The following is a 21,974-nucleotide window of genomic DNA, read 5'->3' on the forward strand; positions in this document are numbered from 1 at the left end:
TGTAACCGTAACACTATCCTAGCTGGTGACATTCACCCTAATCCTGGCCTCACACCCTATATACCTAACCTCACAAACTAACTCCAATCCTCCTCCAAACAAACACATCTCCTTCTACTCTATGAATACTAGAAGCATTTTAAACAAAGTAAGTGAATTCCATACTTGGATCTCCCAACAAACTCCTGATATCCTTGTACTGACCGAAACCTGGCTAAAACCCCAACACCTAGATAGAGACTTCCTACCTTCCGGTTATAGTGCACATCGCCTAGACAGGCAAAAGAAGAAAGGGGGTGGCATTACCATTTTACATAAAAACCTCCTAACTACTTCAAAAACTAAATCACCTATTCCAGTTTCCCCCCCAGCTGAAATCTTATCAGTAAATCTAAGACTAAACAAATACTCCACCATTACTATAGTGGCAATTTACACACCTCCAGGAAACAACATTCCCCTCCTAGAAAACATACTTGCCTATATCTCCAACAATATTTCCAATGAAACTATTATACTTGGAGACATCAACATAAACTGGTTATCTCTCTGCCTTCCTAACCCATCCTCACATACAAATCTCCATGGATTTACTCAACTTATCACTGACCCCACCCATACCAATAACTGTCATTCACCCACTAGAATCACTGACTGGATATTAGTCTCTCACCCTTCCAAATATCACAACCCTGAAACACTCTCAAACTCCCTAAGTAATCACTATCCAATAAAAGTTCTGAGATACACACCCTAATGTCATAAACCCCATAGGTCCATAAAATGCGGCAAACTAACAAACTTTGATCCTGTAGTCTTCAGATCGCTCCTCTCTGAAGTAAACTGGACGCCCTTACATCATCTCCCCTTAGATGAGGCAGTTCAGTTCTTTAACTCAGCATTGCTAAATATTCTCAATTCTCTTGCACCTCTCCAAACAGTTCGTATTAAATCAAACCCAGCTCCTTCGTTAACTACAAATGCACAGGCATTACTAAAAAATAGGGTTAAGGCATGGAAAACCTGGACAAAAACCAAACTCCAACCAGACTTGCAAAAGTATAAACAATTAAGAAATTTGGCCAAAAAACAAATAAATACAAACAAGAAAAACTTCTATTTTAATCCACCCTCCACCTTTAAATCAAATCTCAGCAATTCTGGAACTCAATTAACCAAATATTACACCCAGGCTCCCCAAGCTCTCCAAATCCATGTCCTCACAAAACAGATGAGGAAACTGCCACAATCTAACTCTTACTTTATTGATTCAATAGTAAAACTGATTACCCCCATCCCCTACCAAGCTATTCATAATAACAATATGCATGTCACAGAACCACCACCAAAAGACAGCCCCATAAATACTTTTTCCTTAAAACCAGTTTCACTAACTTTATCAAAACACTATTATCCAAATTAAAACCATGCTCCACATCTGTTGACAATATCCCCTCTTCTTTCCTACAGATCGCTACTGATCCCCTTTGCTCTTCCAGTTTCTATACTAATTAATCACTCCATCTCAGAATCAACTGTTCCTACAATCTGGAAACAATTCTATACCCTTCCTATACATAAAGGAGGTAACTCCACAGATACATCCAACTTTAAACCCATTGCTATACTCTCACCTCTCTCCAAACCTCTAGAAAAATGTATACACAAACAATGCAATACCTACTTCTAGAGAATCTACTCACACCTATTCAACATGGTTTTAGTCCCAACCATAGCACCACTACAGCCCTCCCCTATTTCCTTAATACTGTATCACTTGCCAGAGACAGCAATAAACATATCTCGTCTGTTCTTAGACCTCTCAAAGGCCTCTGACACAGTCTCTCATGCTCTCCTTCTGCAGAAACTCACAAACCTTAATTTCTCACCTGCAACTGTATCCTGGTTTAAAAGTTGCCTCTCTGATCGCTACCAGTCAGTAAAATGGCATTCAGCCCACTCCCCCTTGCTCACCATTAAAGCCGGTGTTCCACAAGGATCCATCCTTGGTCCATTACTTCTCAATATCTTTACCGATCTTCTCTCCTCTTCCTGTACTGACTCATCTATTATACAGTATGCAGATGACTCTACAGTCATCTCAGTTGCTGACTCTATAACTCAACTTGCATCAATTACTCAAACTTCCTTTAACTTAGTAGAAAACTGGCTATCCAACAACCAACTTATTCTTAATCCAAACAAGACTAAACTACTACTCTTTCTTTCAAAAAACCTTCACCACATCAAATCATCCTTCACTATACGGTCTCTAAATAATACCCCCATACAGGTAGACAATAGCACAAAATTACTAGGTGTCATCATTGATGACCACTTAAAGTGTGATTTACATATCAACAACTGCATTAAGAAAACATATCAGAAGCTGGGGCTACTGTACCGTAACAAGAAGTTTCTTCACAAGGAAGTTAAGATAACCCTATCTAACTCTTACCTCTTACCCACCTTACTCTGTAGTTCTCAAATTCTAACTAACCTTAACACTGGACTATTAGCCAAACTAGAAACAACTTACAACAAGATTGCCAGATTTGCTGCACAGAATATATATACAAGTCCCATCACTGTCTCTCTTTGAAAGAACTACACTGTCTTGAACTACACAACCTTCTTCCTACTAACTCAGATCATTCATTCAATTCTCTACAAACACTCTTATTGTCCAACTCTCTCTACTCTAATCTCCTACTACAAACAGCAAGATCTCTTCGTAGTTCTAGCCAAGGGCTATTAAAAATTCATAAATCTAAAACTAAAATAGGGCAAAATCTCTACAGTTTTAACCCTGCTAAGACTTGGAATAATCTACCACTAGAAATTAGGACCCTCCAACAACAAAAACAATTCAAAACAGCCACCAAACAATACCTACAAACTAAATGGATATGTCAGTGTAACCATCCCCCATAAACCTGTCTCCTCTTGCTCCTAAATCTCTACTAGGTCTGTCTCATGTCCCTCCTAACAACTGTATTCTACTTCTTAATCAACACCCTCCAGATTTAATCACATGTAAATATGTTTTTTATTACTTCTTAAACTTCATTGTAATTAAGATTGTATGGGTCTTGCATTATGTACACTTTTTGTGACTTGTCTATGTATTACTACTTGGTATATCAATCATGTAATCTCTCTTGGATCTTTTCTCCTTGGGCCTCCGCTGAAAAAGGGGTACTTAGCTCAGTCAGACAGTCCCAGTCATCAAATGTAAACTAAATAAAATAAATAATCAGACCAAAGGTACTGGTGTACTTCTGAAATTAAGAATACGGGCTTAAAGACTCAAACACATGATGACTCTATGCAGCCTACCTCAGATAAGTAGTCTCCAAGCTCAGCCTGCAGTGCTAGAGAACCCAAATGGAGAGCTGTCTCATCATTACAATAAAGCTTCTCTTCAAGAATATCCCTTCGCAGCTGTAAATAAAACTGGTGCCGAGTCAAAGTGTGTCTGAAAAGAAAAACAAAGTCAGACCTAGCAGTATTACAAACAGCACAGCACATTTTTTTTATTATGAAACAATTTGCAGATGTATACAATATGTTAAAGTTTCTTAAAAAATAGTAAGTCAAGTCATATTGCAAACGTATACAAAAGTTGAGATATAATAGTCACTAAGTACTTTAATAAATGACTGCAATTTATAGGCATGGGACTAAAAGTATTACCGAGGACAACAGGTACAGTCGGTGAAGTAACACGCACTCTTTAAAATGTACTTATTTCTTGAAATCCAGAAACTAACCAACTATTCAAATATTAACAAGAATTACAGGGCTGTAATTGCAGGGCATTAAATATGCAAATACATCACATAAGAAGTATTGATTGCTCAAAAGTGCAAACTGTGTGAAAGAAACCAGCAAGTTCTGATAGCCTAGATGTGAGAAATTTACAGGTGTAATTCAGAATCCCTAAAGCTTAGCTGAAGAAACCAGATAAGCAAAAACATACAGTTCAGTGCAAGTTATTTTCATTTCATTAAAAAAAATAATACAACAGCAGGAGATAGAATAAAAGGACAGAAAAAACAAGCTATGTAGTAAAATAAAATACCATACTAAATGTACCATGTAGACAGAAGAAAAACTTAATATAGGTGAATACAGGTATAGTAATACAAGTATAGATAATACAGCTTGTAGTATTAAAGAACATATATATGAACATTTATATGACATCAAAAAGGGTGACATGCACAATGTTTTGGCAAAAAAAAGAAGTTATGTCTTACCATAATGTTCCATCTGTGTTGTAGATCATCATTCATTCATTACTGATAGGACTTCTGTTCTGTCCTTAGAACCGACAAAGCCGTTACCAAGCTCGCGCCAGCCAAAAAACTCTCAGCCAAGACCTACCCACAATGCCCCTCTCATAGTCTCTTCAGATCAAGTTTTCCCACGCTTATAGTATAGAAAGAATAATAGTGATAGTAGGATCCTCTGCCTGAGCAGGTATTCTAACTAATAAGGAGATCCTAAAGTCCACCAGGTGTCCAGGCAGGGGGAAGGGGGGCGGGAAGTAATGAATGAATGAAGATCTACAACACAGATGGAACATTATGGTAAGGCATAACTTCTTTATCTGATGTTGTAAATCTTCATTCATTCCTTACTGACAGGACCGAGTCCCCAGCTACTTGAGTCCTGGGTGGCCCTAAGGAAGGACATTCCTGAGAACCATAGAACGAAAAGATGCTCGTCTCCTGGAGGCCAAATCCAATTTGTAATGAGTGATAAAGGTATGAGGTCTTGCCCAAGTGGCTGCTGCACAGATATCATCCATACAGCCTCTGGTATGAAAGGCCACTGAGGTAGCAATAGATCTAGTAGAGTGAGCCTTTATTTTGGAAGGCAAGGACACTTTGTTTTGATGGTAGATGAAGGTAATGGCGTTTCTGAGTCAAGAAGGTAAAGTTGTTTTGGAAACAGGCTTACCCATTCTGGGTCCTGCAAAGGCCACACACAATTGATCAGTTCTTCTGAAAGATTTAGTTCTGTCCAAGTAGAAATGATGTGGTCTATGAACATCGAGGGTGTGCAGAAGGTATCCCCCTCTATTTGAATGGTGGGAAAATAAACCGGTAGGTCAATTCCAGGACATTTATGTGCAAATTGGCCTCCATGGGGGACCAGGTACCTTGGACCATCTTTCCCTGGAAATGCCCCCCCCCAGCAGGGATGCATCCGTGGTCACCGTGGCCCTGGGCTGGGGAAGACAGAATGGTTGACACCAAAGATTTGTTTCTGGCTTCATCCACCATAACATTTCTTTCTTGCAAAGGTCTGTAAGGCATATCATGTGGTCGAGTGGGTGGGTTAAGATCGACCATTGTGATGAAAGGAGCCAATGTAATAGTCTCATGTGTAACCTCACCAGTAGTACTAAGGTAATGGTTGCTGCCATAGAGCCCAATAGTTGTAAAACAAGGTGTGCAGGTACAAATGCCTGTGGAAGGAGGACTTGAATCTAGTTTCTTATTTTTTAAAGCCTGTGAAGAGGAAGGGAAGCTTGACAGGACGTTGTGCTGAAAATCGCTCCAATAAATTCCAGTGCTCTTGTTGGAGACGTGATTTTTCCATATTGATCGTGATATGTAGGTGAAGTGCAAGGCCTTAAGCGTAAGAGAGACTGAGAAAGAGCAGGTTCCTGGTCGTGGTGGTAAGGAGCCAATCATCTAGATATAGAAACACCTGGAACCCTTGTAGTCTGAGATGAGCTACTATGACTGCCATACATTTGGTAAACACTCTAGCGGCTGTCGAGAGACCAAAGGGTAGTACTCTGCACTGGTAGTGATTGGCTCCCAGCCGGAAGTGGAGAATCTCCAGAAGCGTTTGTCCATCTTTATGTGGTAATACGCATCCTGGAGGTCTATAGAGCACATTCAGTTGTCCTTCCCCAGAAAGGAGAGAATGGACTGCACCGTGACCATCTGGAATTTTTGAGGTTTGATGAATTTGTTTAGTAAGCTGAGATCCAGGATTGGTCTCCAGTCCCGTCTTTTTTCGGCACTAAAAAGAACCTCGAGTGAAACCCGGATCCTCACTGGTCTGGTGGGACTGGTTGGATGACTCTTTCTTAGCAGCTTTTCAATTTCTAAAGCTGCAGCCTCCCCTCTGACTGGGTGGAACATCGGGGATTCGCTTTACAGGTCTGGAAGTGAGGTTGAATGGGATATGATAACCTCTGGATATTATTCTCTGCACCCACACATCCGTTGTTATGAACTGCCAAGCCTGTAGGTGCAGACAGAATCGAACACGACTGCTTCCAGAGGAAAGCAATCGGGCCATTGTTCAAAAGCGCTGGAAGGGTCGGCCAGAGAAGGAATCCCTAGCACCCTGGTTGCTCTGACCACCTCTGCCCCGAAAGGGACGTCTTCTGGATGAGTTGCCCCCCCCCTGCCCTGGGGGGATTGCTCATCTCGAGTGTCACGAAAAGAGCCTTGGGACTTCTTGAATCACAATTTTCCTCCCCTCTGACTCCTGGAGTAGGATATCTGGGGGGGTGGAAAAATGTATGCCCATAGCAGACAAGGTCTTTCCGTCTTCCTCACTACGTGATAGTGTGTCTCTTACTTTGGGACCAGAAAGGGAAGATTCATCAACAGGCGCGTTGACAAAGGAAGATTTGAAAGGGTCCGCAAAGTCACACAAATGCATCCAAGCATGCCGATGCCTGACATGGCTGCTCGAGCTACCCCCTCGGAAGTGTGAGAAATCAAGCGCATCAAGGAGTTCAAGATGGATTCTAGGGTAGCTAGTTGGGAGGCAACAGTATCACGCACCTCCTCAGGCAGTGTCCCCACCAAAGAGGCAGACATTTCTGAAATTAGGCCTCTTTGGAGGCGAGTAAAGTGTGCCATGGAATTCAGAGACCGAATGGCAAAGGTCACTGAACCATAGGTCTGCTTCCCCAGTCTGTCCATAGCCCAAGACTCCCTCTGTTCAGGGGATGAACAGTGGAACTATCTTCTGCCAGCTCCCTCTTGGTGGCCGCTGCCACGACCATGGAATAAACTATCAGCTGTTTGGACCAGATGGGTTGGTCTTCAGGAGGGGACAAAATCTTATATGGCCTCCAGGGGACAGGTTCTATGTTGTCTGGGGCCTTCTAGGCATGCTGCACAATAAGCCTAATGAGCTCATCCACAAGTGGGGTCACCCAAAAAGTAGATGGTCAAGCACGGAAAGCCTGCATGAACACCGATTCCTCCAAAGGGTTGGAGGGCTTCCAGTCTCCCCTCTGCTTGAGGATCTCGAGAATGTCTCCAAATGAGACATCTTCCAGGGGAGACCATGGGGACCCTTCATCATAATCGGTGTCTTCAGTGATGGATTCCTCAGGGGAATCAAGATGCTTCCTCTTGCATTGCTTCTTCCATGGTGGCTCCCCAGTGGGGTCTTCTGAGGAGGACTCCGGAGAAAGGGTTCCCTTCAAGGGAAGGTCTTGCGGCTTCCATGCTTGAGATCCCAGAGTAGGAGGTTGGGACAGCTGCATGCTAGAGGAGGGTTCTGGTTCCGATGCCAATGGTGTCAACTGCGAGCCTGATGTAACAAGAACTCTCTCCATCACCTGGAAAGCAGGCCCAACCGAGGAGGGATGGGAGCCCAGAACCGAGAAGGACGACCTCGGAACCGGGGTCACACCCCGCCCCGAGGAGCCTGCCTCTAGGTGAGGAGCTCCGAGAGGACTGGTAGCAGCCGGGAGAGCAGTGTCTGTAGATGGCGCCACAGAAAAAAATCAGTACCAAACTAGGTGCCATGATGCCAACAGCCCAATTACTGCCCCAAGGCTATGACAGTTCCAAAGGAGCATTGGCACTAAGAATAGTAGGTGCCGACAGGGAAACCTCTGTCAGAGCCAAGACAGAATGCACTGGGATGGACATCAGAACAGAAGACTCTGAGACCTGGGAGGAGGTCGGAGGAGGATAGACAGGTTAATACGCCGTGAGAGGCTCCGTTCCAAGAGGAAAGGGGTCGGTAATCCTCTAGCTGCCAAAAGCTGGTCCACAACCCTGACTACATCTTGTTCTGAAAGACTCCTGGTGGATCTGAAGGAAGCTGCCAATGGAGATTCCGGTCTCTCAATAAATGGACTAACTTGTTGTCCCTAAAAGGGGTCATAAGAGGGAGAACACTTGCTTCTGGCAAGGTGCTCAATCTTTGGAACCGTAGGTGTCATTATTGGTGGAGCCATGTAAGACATCGGCACCGTGGCCGGGGATGGTCCGGATGCAGATACAGTGGTCGGAGCCCGTGTCATCATCAAGGTCAGCACCCCCCCCCACCCGGTGCCGACCTTGATTATGGCACAGGCTCTGGATGCAAGTACAGTGGTCGGAGCCTGTGTCATAATCAAGGTTGGCACCAAGGGAGGTGGTGCCGATGCTGGTACAGTAGTAGGAGTCTGAGTCATAACCAAGGACAGCATCGAGGAAGAAGACAAGGACCCTGGTGTCGAAGCTGTTTGCACTGATGGCATGGGAGAAGCCCAGTGTCAAATCTGTTCCGAGGAGGATGGGGATGTTGGAACAGAGAGACTCCATTTCTCTTTATGCTTTTTTATATCCTTATACTTAGGAGGTGGTGAGACCTCCATCCCAGAAAGAGCTTCCATGAAGGAAGTTTCAGCATACCCTTCAGAATAAGTTTGTTCTTGCATTCAGCCAACGTACTGTTGCTGAAGCTAGAACAAATGTCAAAAAAAACATTTATGTGGTCAACGCTCAAACAATAAACACACCGGGCGTGACCGTCAGAGTTGGGCATCTTACACCTACACTTATCACACTGCTTGAACCCAAGCTTAGCCTTATCTGACACTATAACACACTAGTACTAACCAAATAATAAACGACAACTACCAAACAGAAAGATAAAGGGATAGCGAAAAACTCTCTCTCTCTTTTTTTTTTTTTTTTTTACAGATGGCTAGGAAAGGAGTACCAGTAATGGTACTAAGAAATGCCAAAAAGGTAAGAGAAGGGCCTACCAAGGTAGGTAAGAGGGAATAGTACCAACGATGGTACGAAAGAACTACCAAGGTAGTGGGTAGGGTTTAGTCAGGAGAAACTAATTTAGAAAACAAAAAATAGCCTTAGACAGAAAAAAAACTGGCCAATAAATCACTAAACCTAGAAATAACCACAAAAAAGCTGCACTTAGCTTGAGAGAAGGCTTGGCACGTCTGACGAGGAATGCGACAAACGAGATCTGAAGAGACTATGAGGGGGCATTGTGGGTAGGTCTTAGCTGAGAGTTTTTTGGCTGGGGCAGCTTGGTAATGGCCATGTCAGTTCCGAGGATGGAACCGAAGTCCTATCAGTAAGGAATGAATGATTATTTACAACATGAGATCATGTTTTAAATTAAGGTGCTACATGTAGTTTTAAGGTGAGATTAAATTAACTTAACATAACGAATATAAATGGATTACTACATTGAATGCCATTACAAAGCCATGTATAAATGACAGCTATAGCCTTAAGCTTGTTCTAAAGAAAAAACATTTTAAATATTAACTGAAGTCATGTGATATATGATGTCATGGAGTGTTTTCCTATTTAAAAGCTTTTTTTTTGAATTTGTTGTCTGTACAAAACGTGAAAAAACATCTTGGAGGTGCAAAAGCACTTGCGGAATGAAGCTTTTGTTACCTAAATTAAGTTTTTCTTCTATCTGTATAGTACGTTTAATACAGCATTTTATTTGACTAACTATTTTCATTTCATTCCAGGGTAGGGCCGATTACCCAGTTCAGAAGAATATTTTAGAAATGCCACACCAACACAGCTACAGAGTTTTTTAGATACCCTGTGCACATAGCCGGCTTTAGGCACCAGCGAACCCTGAGGTCTCTGGGGGCCCCCCTGTTCCCTGAGGGCCCTCAACCACAGCAAGTTATCTTATCCTGATGTTTTGTAACATGTCTGTCAAACCAACAAAAGCTAGTATAGCATTCTTGTATACGTAATAAACTGCATGGGTAATGATTCTTATTTATATCCCCTTTAAAATTCAAAGATATTTCTGGTTGTATTAACACTGCATTGTCAAATAACAGGCATCAGAACTCCTTTAAATATTTTACCACTGACATAGTTCCCTGGCAGTGACTTTATCCACTAAAACTAACTACATAGCCAGCTTTAGGTCCCTGCTATACACGTGGCTGCAGGGGCCCCCCTTAATCATCCTTGACTGTGTGGTGGCCCCACAAAAGCTGCTGCTGGTGGGGGGGGGATGAGGAAGAAAAAATGCATTAATCTACTAATTATGCTCTTTAACCTGAACAGGGCTGTGATATGACCTTGTTAGGATGAAGCTGATAATGAACATGAGCAAGGATAAGCACTAGAGAGATCACCAGTCCAGAGTGACTTATGTCAGTGCAAATTTTGGATTTTAAGAAGAGGTGATACTTCCGATCATCAAGGATGATTTTCTCTTTCAGGGAGTTTTATAAATACAAGCAGAACACTAGATACTATAACTCTCAATTTCTTTGCTTAAAAATTCAGTGCAATCCCAAAAATAATAGAATAAAGGTTCAGAGTCAGGACTACATTTTAAATAGTACTCTAATTTGCTTAAAAAGTTAATAGAATAACACCTTTTGCATCAACATGTATTTTTGGACAATAATTATAAAACTCAGATGTCAGGATTGATTGACTGTTTGCAATCCTGAACAATTTTCCAGCAAATCAAACTTTTTACAAAGGAGAAAGCAAAAGTGTAAACAAAATCAGGGAAGGTCTGTGAAATCAGGGACAGTGACAGGTATGCATTACTCCTCAATGAGGGAAATAAGTGACTTACCCCTGCTGCTGTTTGACGACTGCTACACAGCAGTTACTGATCTGGTGTGGCAGTACCAGTGTTGCACAATGTATTGCTATTTGCTGAAATAAGTACAAAACTAGTACCACTATGGCTTATGCTTGTGTGTGTCTATGTGTGCATGTAAAAATATCACTGATTTTTATATGTGCACACACCCAATAATGCCAGGACACAGACATTATTCTTCTGGGTATCAGTAAAAAAATTACCTAACAAGTAATTATATTACAAAAGTAAGACATAAAATATATCACAGAACATTCAGACACTTAGATCTTCCTGGAGTCTGGTGGCCACCCCTCATCAGACTGTATAAATGGATACTGGGGGCTCCCTTAATCATCTTTGACTCTGTGGGGACCCCCACAAAAGCTGTTGCTGGCTGAAGAAAAATCGGGAGAAACAACGTATCAGTTTTATGATTGACCTGTTTAACCTGAACAGTGCTGAGATATGACCATTTTAGGATAAAGCTGATAATAGCCTTTGATTTCACCCACATCCATTCTAAAACCAGCCCTGTTCAAATGTGTGTGTATACAGAAAGCTGCTGTAGGTTATGAGAAGCTAGGGACTGTGTGGTTATTACAACTTTAATTTTCATCACAGTCAAACCTTACAGGTATGCACATGAAGTCATTAGAGCCTGTGTTTAAGCTGAGGACGGTGTGGTCATTGTTTATTTACTTTTCTCACAGACCTCACAAGTGTGATAAGAAGGTTACTATAACTTGTGTAGAGGTGGTGTATTGCCTAGGCCCAACAAATTAGAATATATTACTGAAATCATTCTCAGAATCACACATCAGGCACATATATATGGGGCTGAGTAAGGGTTAGGGGTGAAGAAGCATGCTATGTACATTTATATCAGCAGTCACTTGAAATATATGACTAAGGGAATTTAAAGAAAAAAATTAAGACTGAAATTCTTTTCTTTTTCGTGATTTTTCTGTAGGCCACCATTGGAGTAAAATGCTGAGAATATGCCTTAAAATGCATCCCAGACCATCTACAACCCTACGGCTTTTTGGGCCCTTGCTTATTTGAGTTATTTCCTAAATGATTACTACTGTGATGTCTTGTTCAGGAAAGGAGTGTTGGAAGGATGCAAGGAAAACTAAAGTTGAACAGCAACAGTGAATTACTTTCCGTAATCATAATTTCTGTTCAAGTTATTATTGGATGATAAGGTTGTGTAAAAAGAAAAAAAAAACTTTAAAATGCACTTCAGAGCATATAGAAAATGATGGCTTATTGAAAAAGCTAAGAGTAAGGTAAAATGTGAGAAAAGGAAGAAAAAAGTAATGTGCATGATATGGGGAGCCCAAAAAAGGGGAGAGGCTCAGAAGAGAGGACTGGGGGGTGTGCGGAGGGTGTTGAAACGGTAGGCCTAGTCATCAGTTCATTTAATTCCAGACCTGTACATAGAGTTATTGCAATGCATCACTGTTGCAACTAAATGCCAGTAACTGTAAGTGTCCCTTTGTTACAGAACAACAAATAAAACGGAGTGGGGAACTGCGGACACTCAACTTTAATAAAACAATAAAATGGTAAAATTCAAAACAACTCAATACGATGAAGCGCTTTTCATCTAGTTAATAACTAGACTTCATCGGATAACATTGAGTAAGTCCAGTTTTACATAAATACTCTCTCCCCACCCTGTTTCTTAATTACTTAACAGGTAACAGGGAAGAAGATTAAAAAAGTATACACAATGCCTTCCAATACAAAGTACACTGGAATACAGGCAGTGACCTTGAATGCTGCCCTCTTTCCAAACTTCTATTTGTCCTATAAGTGCTGTATTATACATGCTACCAAGTTTCACATTGTAAATATGCATATCTAAATAGTATAAAAAGAATAATAAATTGGTCCAACCAACATAGCACTATAAACAATAAAGCAAATAAAAATGCATGAATAATTATATGTATACACACACACCCACATATTTATTATATATTTTTTGTGTGTGCATGTGATTTTCCTTAACAGCTAGTAGCTACTGATTTCCTAAACTGGTGTATTATAAAACAGTTTAATTAAAATTGAAGGTAAATGTGCCTATATCTACTCCTAGATGTTTAATAATTTTTGAAATGACGACATAAGTCTTGTCCCATTAAGGGTTTTTATTTTTATTTGTTATTTTGTTCTCGACCTGAATGTAAATTCACCAGTACTAAAGGTCAAAAGCTGGCCTAACATCATTATATAGGATCCACTTTACGTCTATGCAGTCATCCCATTTGTGTTCAGTTGGATTCTAATACAGGGGCCACTGTAGACTAAAGACTACCTTAAACTTATCTGGATAGATCATGTTTCATTTAGGCCTGGATAGTTGCAAGCATTTTGTAATGTGATCTATAACTTTGAATTTAAAATTATGGGCTAGGTAAATTACAAAGGTAGAATTACAATTGCATCTACCAGATGTTGTAGAAAAACTTGTGTTCCAGACATTGAAGGTATAACCTATGTCCATGAATTTGCAATAATTGCAAGATTCACACTTTGTCATACCAGGATGTCTAATTAAACTCATGTGATGGGATTCAAGCAAGTCCTTCAAGTTATTCCCTCTCCTGAAGGTGAAGGAAGGGGTAGACCCTATTTGTCATGGAGGCCAGAGTCATTACTAAGGAGACTCAGTTTTTTTCTGAATTATAGCTTATATGACTCTGCTTTCCATACTAAAGGTTAGTATAAAGCCAATTCGGGACATAGTTTGATTTTGACTAGTCCAACTGGTCTGCGACCTCAGTAGTGATTTCCAAAATGAATTCATCAGGGTAACCCCTTATGAGGAACATTTTACCAATTTTTTCACATTCCTTAATGAAATAACTCTCAACCATCACCATCTTTGCAGCCCGGACTAATTGGCCCTTTATTACTGACTTTTTTTGATGAAATGGGTGTGAGCTATCATAATGCATTTGAAAATGTGCTCTTTCTGTATATTTTTCTGTATATCCTAGAAGTCAGTCTCCTTTGGGCCCTATCTTTTACTAATTCAATATTGGGGTATACTATTTTGTTTGTGTGAAAAGTGTATGTAAACTCCAAAAATTTGGTAGTTTGATTTAAGTATTTGACAAATTCACCTACTTCATCCTAGTTGCCCTTATGTATGACAGAAATGTCATCCAGATAACGAGTGTAAAAGGAAATCCATTCACATAGGTTATCCTTCTTAAAAATATACTCCTTTTCCCAGTAGGCCATGACTGTGATTGCTACCCATTTTGCAGGTAAAAGTTGTTTTCGAATAAAAAGTAATTGTTAGTTAAAGTTATGTCCAACAAGGTATTAAGCAACCTTATTTCAGTCATAGATGACCCTTTTCCCCTGACAAAGCAACCAATCAGTTTAATACTCTCCCATCTGTGGGATTGAGGTATATAGATCCTTTACATCAATCGTTAGGAAGTTGAAGTCCTCCTGGTATGGTAACTCATTTAACTTGGATAGGAAAGTCCAAGAGTCCTTACAAATCGGATAAGTGATGCTTTGTCAAGCATCCACACGTGGCCTCATTGGTGGATCAGCTAAAGATTTGTGGATTTTAGGGACACCAAATAGTACTGGTGTCTTGGGGACCAACATCATTAAGTAATTCAAAACTGGCATATCGACTAGTTATTCAATAAATAGGTCATTCAAGCAGTCTTATTTTTTATAAGCTATGTTGACTTCATTTCAACTGACTAGAGTATATGTGTCTGTATCTAGTAGTTTGTTCATTTTCTGAGCATACAGGTCATTGATCATTATAAACAAACTGCCCCCCTTATCTGGTTTCATAATTCTAACTGGTAATTGCCTAAATTCTGTAAAGGCATCCCAGTCTTCTCTTGCTATATTCATCTTGTGTTTTGATTTACCAGATAACGAACTCCCAAAATCAATTTCACAGATTTTTTTCAAATGTTGAAATTAATGGATAAACTGGGGGGTTGAATGTACTCGCTAAATGGTATTTATAAGTAGATCTCTGTTCTGCATTAAAAAAGACCTGTAGATTTAATTTTCTGATGAACAACTTAGTCAATAATAGTTTTTACTAAATCAGCTGGCTTCGATGGCACAAAGGTCAATTCTTTTGCTAATAGTTCAACTATCCTAGAGTCCACATCAAACTCATAAAAGTTGTAAATATTAAAATCTGTGTTGATGTTAGTGACTAAGTTGGGTGTAGGTGTAGTTTGCCTAATAGTTCCAATACCATTATTACCACTGACACCAGTATCATATATAGTCAAGGGTAGGTTAGGCCTAACCTCCATACAGTTGTCACTAAAAGTATTTTGACTTAGGTCTGAATATTGCCCATATGGGGTTTCAATAATGTTGCTATCAAATTCAAGGTTAAGTGCATCCAAAGATTTGTTAAGCCTAGGTGTCAAAACAAATATCATAAGCATAATTTGTACTAAAATTGTGAGGCTCTTCGTAAAATGTCGTAAATACAGCACTACTATGAACATACCCTCCCCCTCAATCCAACCTCATTCACTTCCCAGCTAGAATTCAGTGAGACAAGGTTCTTGTCCACACTACTGCCTGTATGGCTTAGGTCTACATCAAACCGGTCCCCTATGATAGGGCCCAAAGGAGACTGACTTCTAGGATATACAGAAAGAGCACATTTTCAAATACATATTTACATTATGATAGCTCACACCCATTCCATCAAAAAAGTCAGTAATAAAGGGCCAATTAGTCCGGGCTGCAAAGATGGTGACGGTTGAGAGTGATTTTATTAAAGAATGTGAAAAAATTGGTAAAATGTTCATCATAAGGGCTTACCCTGATAAACTCATTTTGGAAATCACTACCGAGGTCTTCAACAAAGGACAAAATGTATATATACCCCATTGTTAGGAGGCATATTAGTCCCGCGTACACAAGGGGACTTAACAAATCAGACTAGTTGGACTAGTCAAAATCAAACTATGTCCCCAATTAGCTTTATACTAACCTTTAGTATGGAAAGTAGGGACATACAAGCTATAATTAAGAAAGACTGGAGTCTGCTTAGTAATGACTCTAGCCTCCATGACAAAATAGGGTCTACCCCTTCCTTCACCTTCAGGAGAGTGAATAAATTGGAGGAGTTGCTTGAGTCCTGTCACATGAATTTAATTAGGCATCCTGGTATGACAAAGTGTGAATCTTGCAATTATTGCAAATTCATGGACATAGGTTATACTTCAATATCAGGAACAGATGTTTTTCTACAATATCTGGTACATTCGATTGTAATTCTATCTTTGTAGTTTACCTAGCCCAATGTCAATTATGCCCTGCATTTTACATCAGTAAGACTAACCGCAAACTGAGGGAGCAAGTATATGAGTATATATATAACATCAGGAAAGGAAAAAACAAAAATGCTCTAGCTAATCACATCAAGCGGTATCCCACCCATAATTTTAAATTCAGAGTTATAGATCACATTACAAAAGAGATAAGGGGTGGGCCAATGTCCTTACTACTAGAGAGGCTGGAACTTATGTGGCAAATTCGCTTGGATGCTTGCAACTATCCAGGCCTAAATGAAACATGCTCTATCAAGTGCCTCTTAAGACTGAAGAATTTAACCAGAAAAACCTTACCAAATCTGACACTAATTCACTCCTGCAGATTACACCTTCACCTCCTTATATATGGTAACATTCATCCCAACCCTGGCCCCACCAAAAGGACTACTACCTACACAACCAGTCCTTCCTCATCAACCCTACACATCCTTACACACTCTCCTAACTCTCTCTTATTAGCTCATTTAAACATACGTAGTATTAACAATAAAATAACTCAGCTTCATGCCCTACTTCAGTTGCACAAATTTGACATTTTATGTCTTACAGAGACATGGCTAAAAGCATATACACAGGACTGTGATATCACCCCTCCAGAATATAGTATTTTAAGAGTGGATCGCCCTAATAAGAAGGGAGGGGGCATAGCCTTAATATATAAAACAGGGCTCCAACTTATACCATTAAACACTTGTCTTCCATCAGACACCAACTCTGAAATTCTTTTTGCCAAACTACAACTAAATACTTGTAAGTCCATCTATATTCTATGCTCTTATCTTCCACCGGGTAATAACATCAACCTCCTTGAAAATATCCTCAGCTGGCTGTCCACTACCTAACCTCAAGAAACCATTGTTCTAGGTGACTTTAATATTGACTGGAATACTGGTAACCCTTCTAACCACATTAACCTACATGGCTTTTCTCAAATTGTTTCCTCACCCACTCGCACCCATAAACCCACCAACAAAGAATCCATCCTTGATTGGATCCTTATAAATACTCCCTCCCCTAACTACATAGTAGGCATCCTCCCTTAAGATATGAGTAATCACTCTTTAACTTGTTTAATTCGACTTAAGACCAATACACCCAGACCTACAAACTTCAGAACCACTCGCTCCAATAAACACTTTAACCCTGAACTATTCCAAAATGAACTAAGCCTTTGCAACTGGTCACCCTTAAAACACCTTCAACTCGAGGAAGCAGTGGCCTATTTCAATTCTAAGTTCCTTGAAATCCTCAACCTCCACGCCCCTTCCCGTACCCTTAGGAATAGGACCAAAACTGCACCTTGGCTTACAAAAGAAACTAAGCAAAAAATGTTGCTGAGAAACAAACTATGGTCAAGATGGCGTGCTTCTAAGGACCCATCTGATCATATAAAATTTAAACAGCTTAGAAACTCTACTAAAGCATCAATACTATTAGACAAAAAAATTTCTTCATTCAACTCCAGCAAAACAACCATCAAAACCCAAAGAAATTTAGGTCAGGGATCAATAAACTCCTTCATCCAGGCAGCTCCAAGACAGCCACCCCTTCTGGTATCACCAAAGACACTCCCAAACAAGTTGCTGACTCCTTCAACAACTTCTTTACTGAAGCTATCCAGTCTCTTGCTAACTCACTACCTCCTGTATCCACTTATTCACCCCCTCCTCCTTTACCTCTCCACCCACTTTCCAATTCCAACCTGTCCCTACATCCCTCATCTGTACCCTCCTACAAAAACTCAAACCCTCTAGCCACTCTGCAGACCTACTACCTGCTCAGTATCTTCAAATTGCAGCCAAAGTAATTGCTTACCCTATCTCAATTCTAATTAACAGAACCATAAAATAAGGTACTATCCCATCCATCTGGAAAATCTCACATATTATCCCCCTTCATAATGGTGGAAACTCAACAGAACTTTCCAACTTCCGTCCAATTACCCTACTTTCTCCCTTAGCTAAAATTATGGAAAAATGCATCCACCGCCAACTACTTGACCACTTTCTACTAAATGGACTACTAGCTCACTCTCAGCATGGCTTTTGTCCCTTCCATAGTACTACTACTGCCCTTCTTTCATTTACTGATCACATCAACAAAAACCGTAACAATAACATCCTCTCATCTGCTGTCTTTATTGATCTTTCAAAAGCATTCGACATGGTTAATCATCATATTCTCCTGAATCTTCTGAAATCACTCTCACTTGACACTCAAGCACTACAGTGGTTCAAGTCTTACTTAGATAATCGGAAACAGGCAGTGCCCTGGGAAAACACTCTATCCTCCTCTCTTCCTGTCTCCCTTGGTGTACCCCAAGGATCTATTCTAGGTCCTCTTCTATTCTCAATCTTTATCAATGATCTAGCTTCTCTAATGCCCCAAGCTGTAACCATAAAATATGCTGATGATTCCACTTTAGTCTCCTAAGCCACAAGCCCAGCTGAACTTCAGACTCTCACACAAAATGTCTTTGAGCTTGTAGAAGACTGTTTTTTACAGCGACGTCTCCTCCTTAACCCTAAAAAGACTAAACTATTGTTATTTACTTCAACACAAAAATCTACTCCACTTCATTTCTCTATTAAATCCAAAAACGGCACAGTCATATCTCCTGACACAACAACCAAACTTTTAGGGGTTACTATTGACCATAGCCTTAACTACGATACTCATATTAATACCACAATAAAATCGATAAACAAAAAACTTGGCTCACTCTACAAAATCAAGCCCTTCCTCACTCCTACAGCCAGAATTACCATTGCCCAAACCCACCTTATCTCTACTCCCTTCTATGCCTCACCTATATATACTAATCTCTCTAAAACTAACCTGAATAAGTTCACTATCTCCTATAACAGTATAGCCAGATTTGCTACCAGCTCCCCATTTAGAACACACCACTGCCTAAATTTAAAACAACTCGGCTGGCTTGAACTGCACAATCAGTTTTTATTTCAGCAACTAATTATCACCCAAAATATCCTTTATTATCCAGATAAAACACCAGTTCTTACAAATCTCATCAGTCCATGTAAAAATCTTGCTAACCTTCGCTCATCTAATAAACAATTAGTATCTACTCATAAATCCAACAATAAAGCAGGTAACTCCCTTTTCTCTTACACAGTGGGGAAAAGCTGGAACCTACTTCCTGGTGACCTCACGAATATCTCCTCTACTTCACTTTTCAAAAAGAAACTTAAACTTCATCTTACTAGCCGCTGGCTCTGTCCCTGCAGCAACCCTGACTAAAAGTCTCTCCTCCTGTTACATCACCACGTAATTTTTCCTTAGCTATTCCACCTTATATTCTTCATAATTTAAAGGTCACTTAACCTGAAAGTTGGACTTAGTTTACCCAGCTAGACTTAATAGATACACCTCCTGCTTCCTGCTCTACTTGAAGCTCAACTTCACTTTACTTCTCACTCCTATTCCTCGTTATATTCTCCTCTATTACTTGTCTCTTTCCCAACTCCTTACTAAGACCCTATTCTAATAATTTCCCTCTTCCTTCTTGTTATTCTCCTTCTATGAAAAAAAAATTGATTCAAACTCGAAAATAAAAGATTTGGTATTTTATCTGTATTTTATCTTATCTAAACTTTAATGGATCTGTCACTGAAGTTAAATGCTTTTTTAACATTTGTTTTTAATTTTGTCTGTTCTTTGTGGAGCTTTTCTCCCCGGGCCTCTACTGAAAATGGACATATATCTAGCTAGACTAGCCCGGTCAGCAAATGTTAAATAAATAAATAAATAAAATAAATAAGTTTAAGGTAGTCTTTAGTCCACAGTGACCCCTATATTGGATCCTATATGATGATGTTAGGCCAGCTTTTGACCTTTAGTACTGGTGAATTTACATTCAGGTCCGGAACAAAATAACAAATAAAGACCCTTAATGGGACAAGAATTACTTCATCATTTCCAAAATTATTAAACATATAGCAGTAGATATAGGCACAGTTGCCTTCAATTTTAATTAAACTGTTTTATAATACACCAGTTTTGGAAATTAGTAGTTACTAGCTGTTAAGGAAAATCACATGCACACACAAAAATTATATAAATAATATGTGGGTGTGTGTGTATACATATCATTATTCATGCATTTTTATTTGCTTTATTGTTTATAGTGCTATGTTGGTTGGACCACTCAACCTATTTATTATTCTTTTTATGCTATTTAGATATGCATATTTACAATGTGAAACTTGGTAGCATGTATAATACAGCACTTATAGGACAAATAGAAGTTTGGAAAGAGGGCAGCATTCAAGGTCACTGCCTGTATTCCAGTGTACTTTGTATTGGAAGGCATTTTGTAAATTTTTTTAATCTTCTTCCCTGTTAAGTAATTAAGAAACAGGGTGGGGAGTGAGTATTTATGTAAAACTTGACTTACTCAATGTTATCTGATGAAGTCTAGTTATTAACTAGATGAAAAGTGCTTTATCGTATTGATTTGTTCTGCATTTTACCATTTTATTGTTTTATTAAAGTTCTGAGTGTCCGCAGTTACCGACTCCATTTTATTTGTTGTTCTTTGGATGGTCGTGCCGTTTTTTTCCTTTCCCTTTGTTACAGGTGTGGTATATAGGCCTGTTGTAGTGTAAGAGTTTGTAGCTACAGGCCTGTCTGTAGGTACTACTTCTAAAAGTTTGCAGCACAAACTAAAAGGTAGCAGGGGTGGCAGTGGCAGAATGATACTTATACTGGAAGTGCCTAGGGGGCCCCCCGACTTTTGCTGGGGGCCCCCAAAATGCTAACACTGGCTCTGCCCATGCAAATGCAGACTCTGTATGCATTTCTTTGTCTTTGTTTGCTTTAAACTGAACAAAGAAAATAAACTTACATTACCAGAAGCCACCACCTTTTGATACAAGTAAAACATATTCCTAGGATCAATGGCATACTCAGTGAGGAAGGTTCACTGCAAGGTGCCTTGTGGCATAATGTAGCCTACCATACTCCCTAATTAAGTATTTATAAGAGCTCCAAATGCAACCCTCATTTTAAATCACAGCTACAGATTAAGCATAGTCTGGGCAGTTAAGTATTTTTTTTTTTTTACTGACTCAACTTTTTTTTTTTTTTTAACCCTTTTGGGATCCTCCACTCCTCTCATATCCCTGAAGATCAGCCAACTATCTGTGAGTCTGAACTAAGTAATGGACCCCCAAGGCTATCACATAGTGAGGAAAGTTTTATTCGTTTTACCATATCTGGTAGTCTAGCCTTCAACGACTTATCTGCAATGACCAGAATGTGGCTGTTCATGTTACTATAGGCAGCATATATCTCCCATCATGCATCCCTCCATCACTTATTCTTAGAATTCTCATCAATTTCTATAGTGGAAGTCCTAAATCCAAATCCATTAAAAGTGAATAAGCCTTAGGCCACTAATTAATTTCTGTCAAGACTGTTATCAGGTCACTAAATAATACCAAGTCATTTGTGATGCAAATGGACATCTGTGGCAAAGAGAGCATATGGAAAGAAAGTACAAATCATTTCACCGACATGAGGGACTCCAGGAATATGTGTCAGGAAATAAAAGCCATAATCAAATACAAACTGACATCAGCTCAATGTGAGGACAGCACAGAATCCTTGGATAGGCTGAAATCCTTCTACAGCAGATTCAAGGAGAGGAACTGCTCCAAGGCAATGTTAGTCCCTACAGACCCAGGCGATGAGGTGTTCATTCTAAACTAAGGTGAGGTGAAAAAG

General features: G+C 39.8%; 1 protein-coding gene across 1 annotated transcript in view; it reads right to left on the reverse strand.

The window, feature by feature from the left end:
• Nucleotides 1–21,974, reverse strand: part of LOC122789363 (tyrosine-protein phosphatase non-receptor type 13-like) — a 2,815,362-nt gene that overhangs the window by 2,252,160 nt on the left and 541,228 nt on the right. The window contains exon 11 of the mRNA XM_044056752.1: nucleotides 3,340–3,478. Coding sequence (XP_043912687.1) covers nucleotides 3,340–3,478 — 139 coding nt within the window. The remainder of the gene's footprint in view (nucleotides 1–3,339; nucleotides 3,479–21,974) is intronic.

The sequence above is a fragment of the Protopterus annectens genome, chromosome 14.part0 (assembly GCF_019279795.1).
Source record: "Protopterus annectens isolate FY-2018-M chromosome 14.part0, PAN1.0, whole genome shotgun sequence".
NCBI classification, from domain to species: domain Eukaryota; kingdom Metazoa; phylum Chordata; order Ceratodontiformes; family Protopteridae; genus Protopterus; species Protopterus annectens.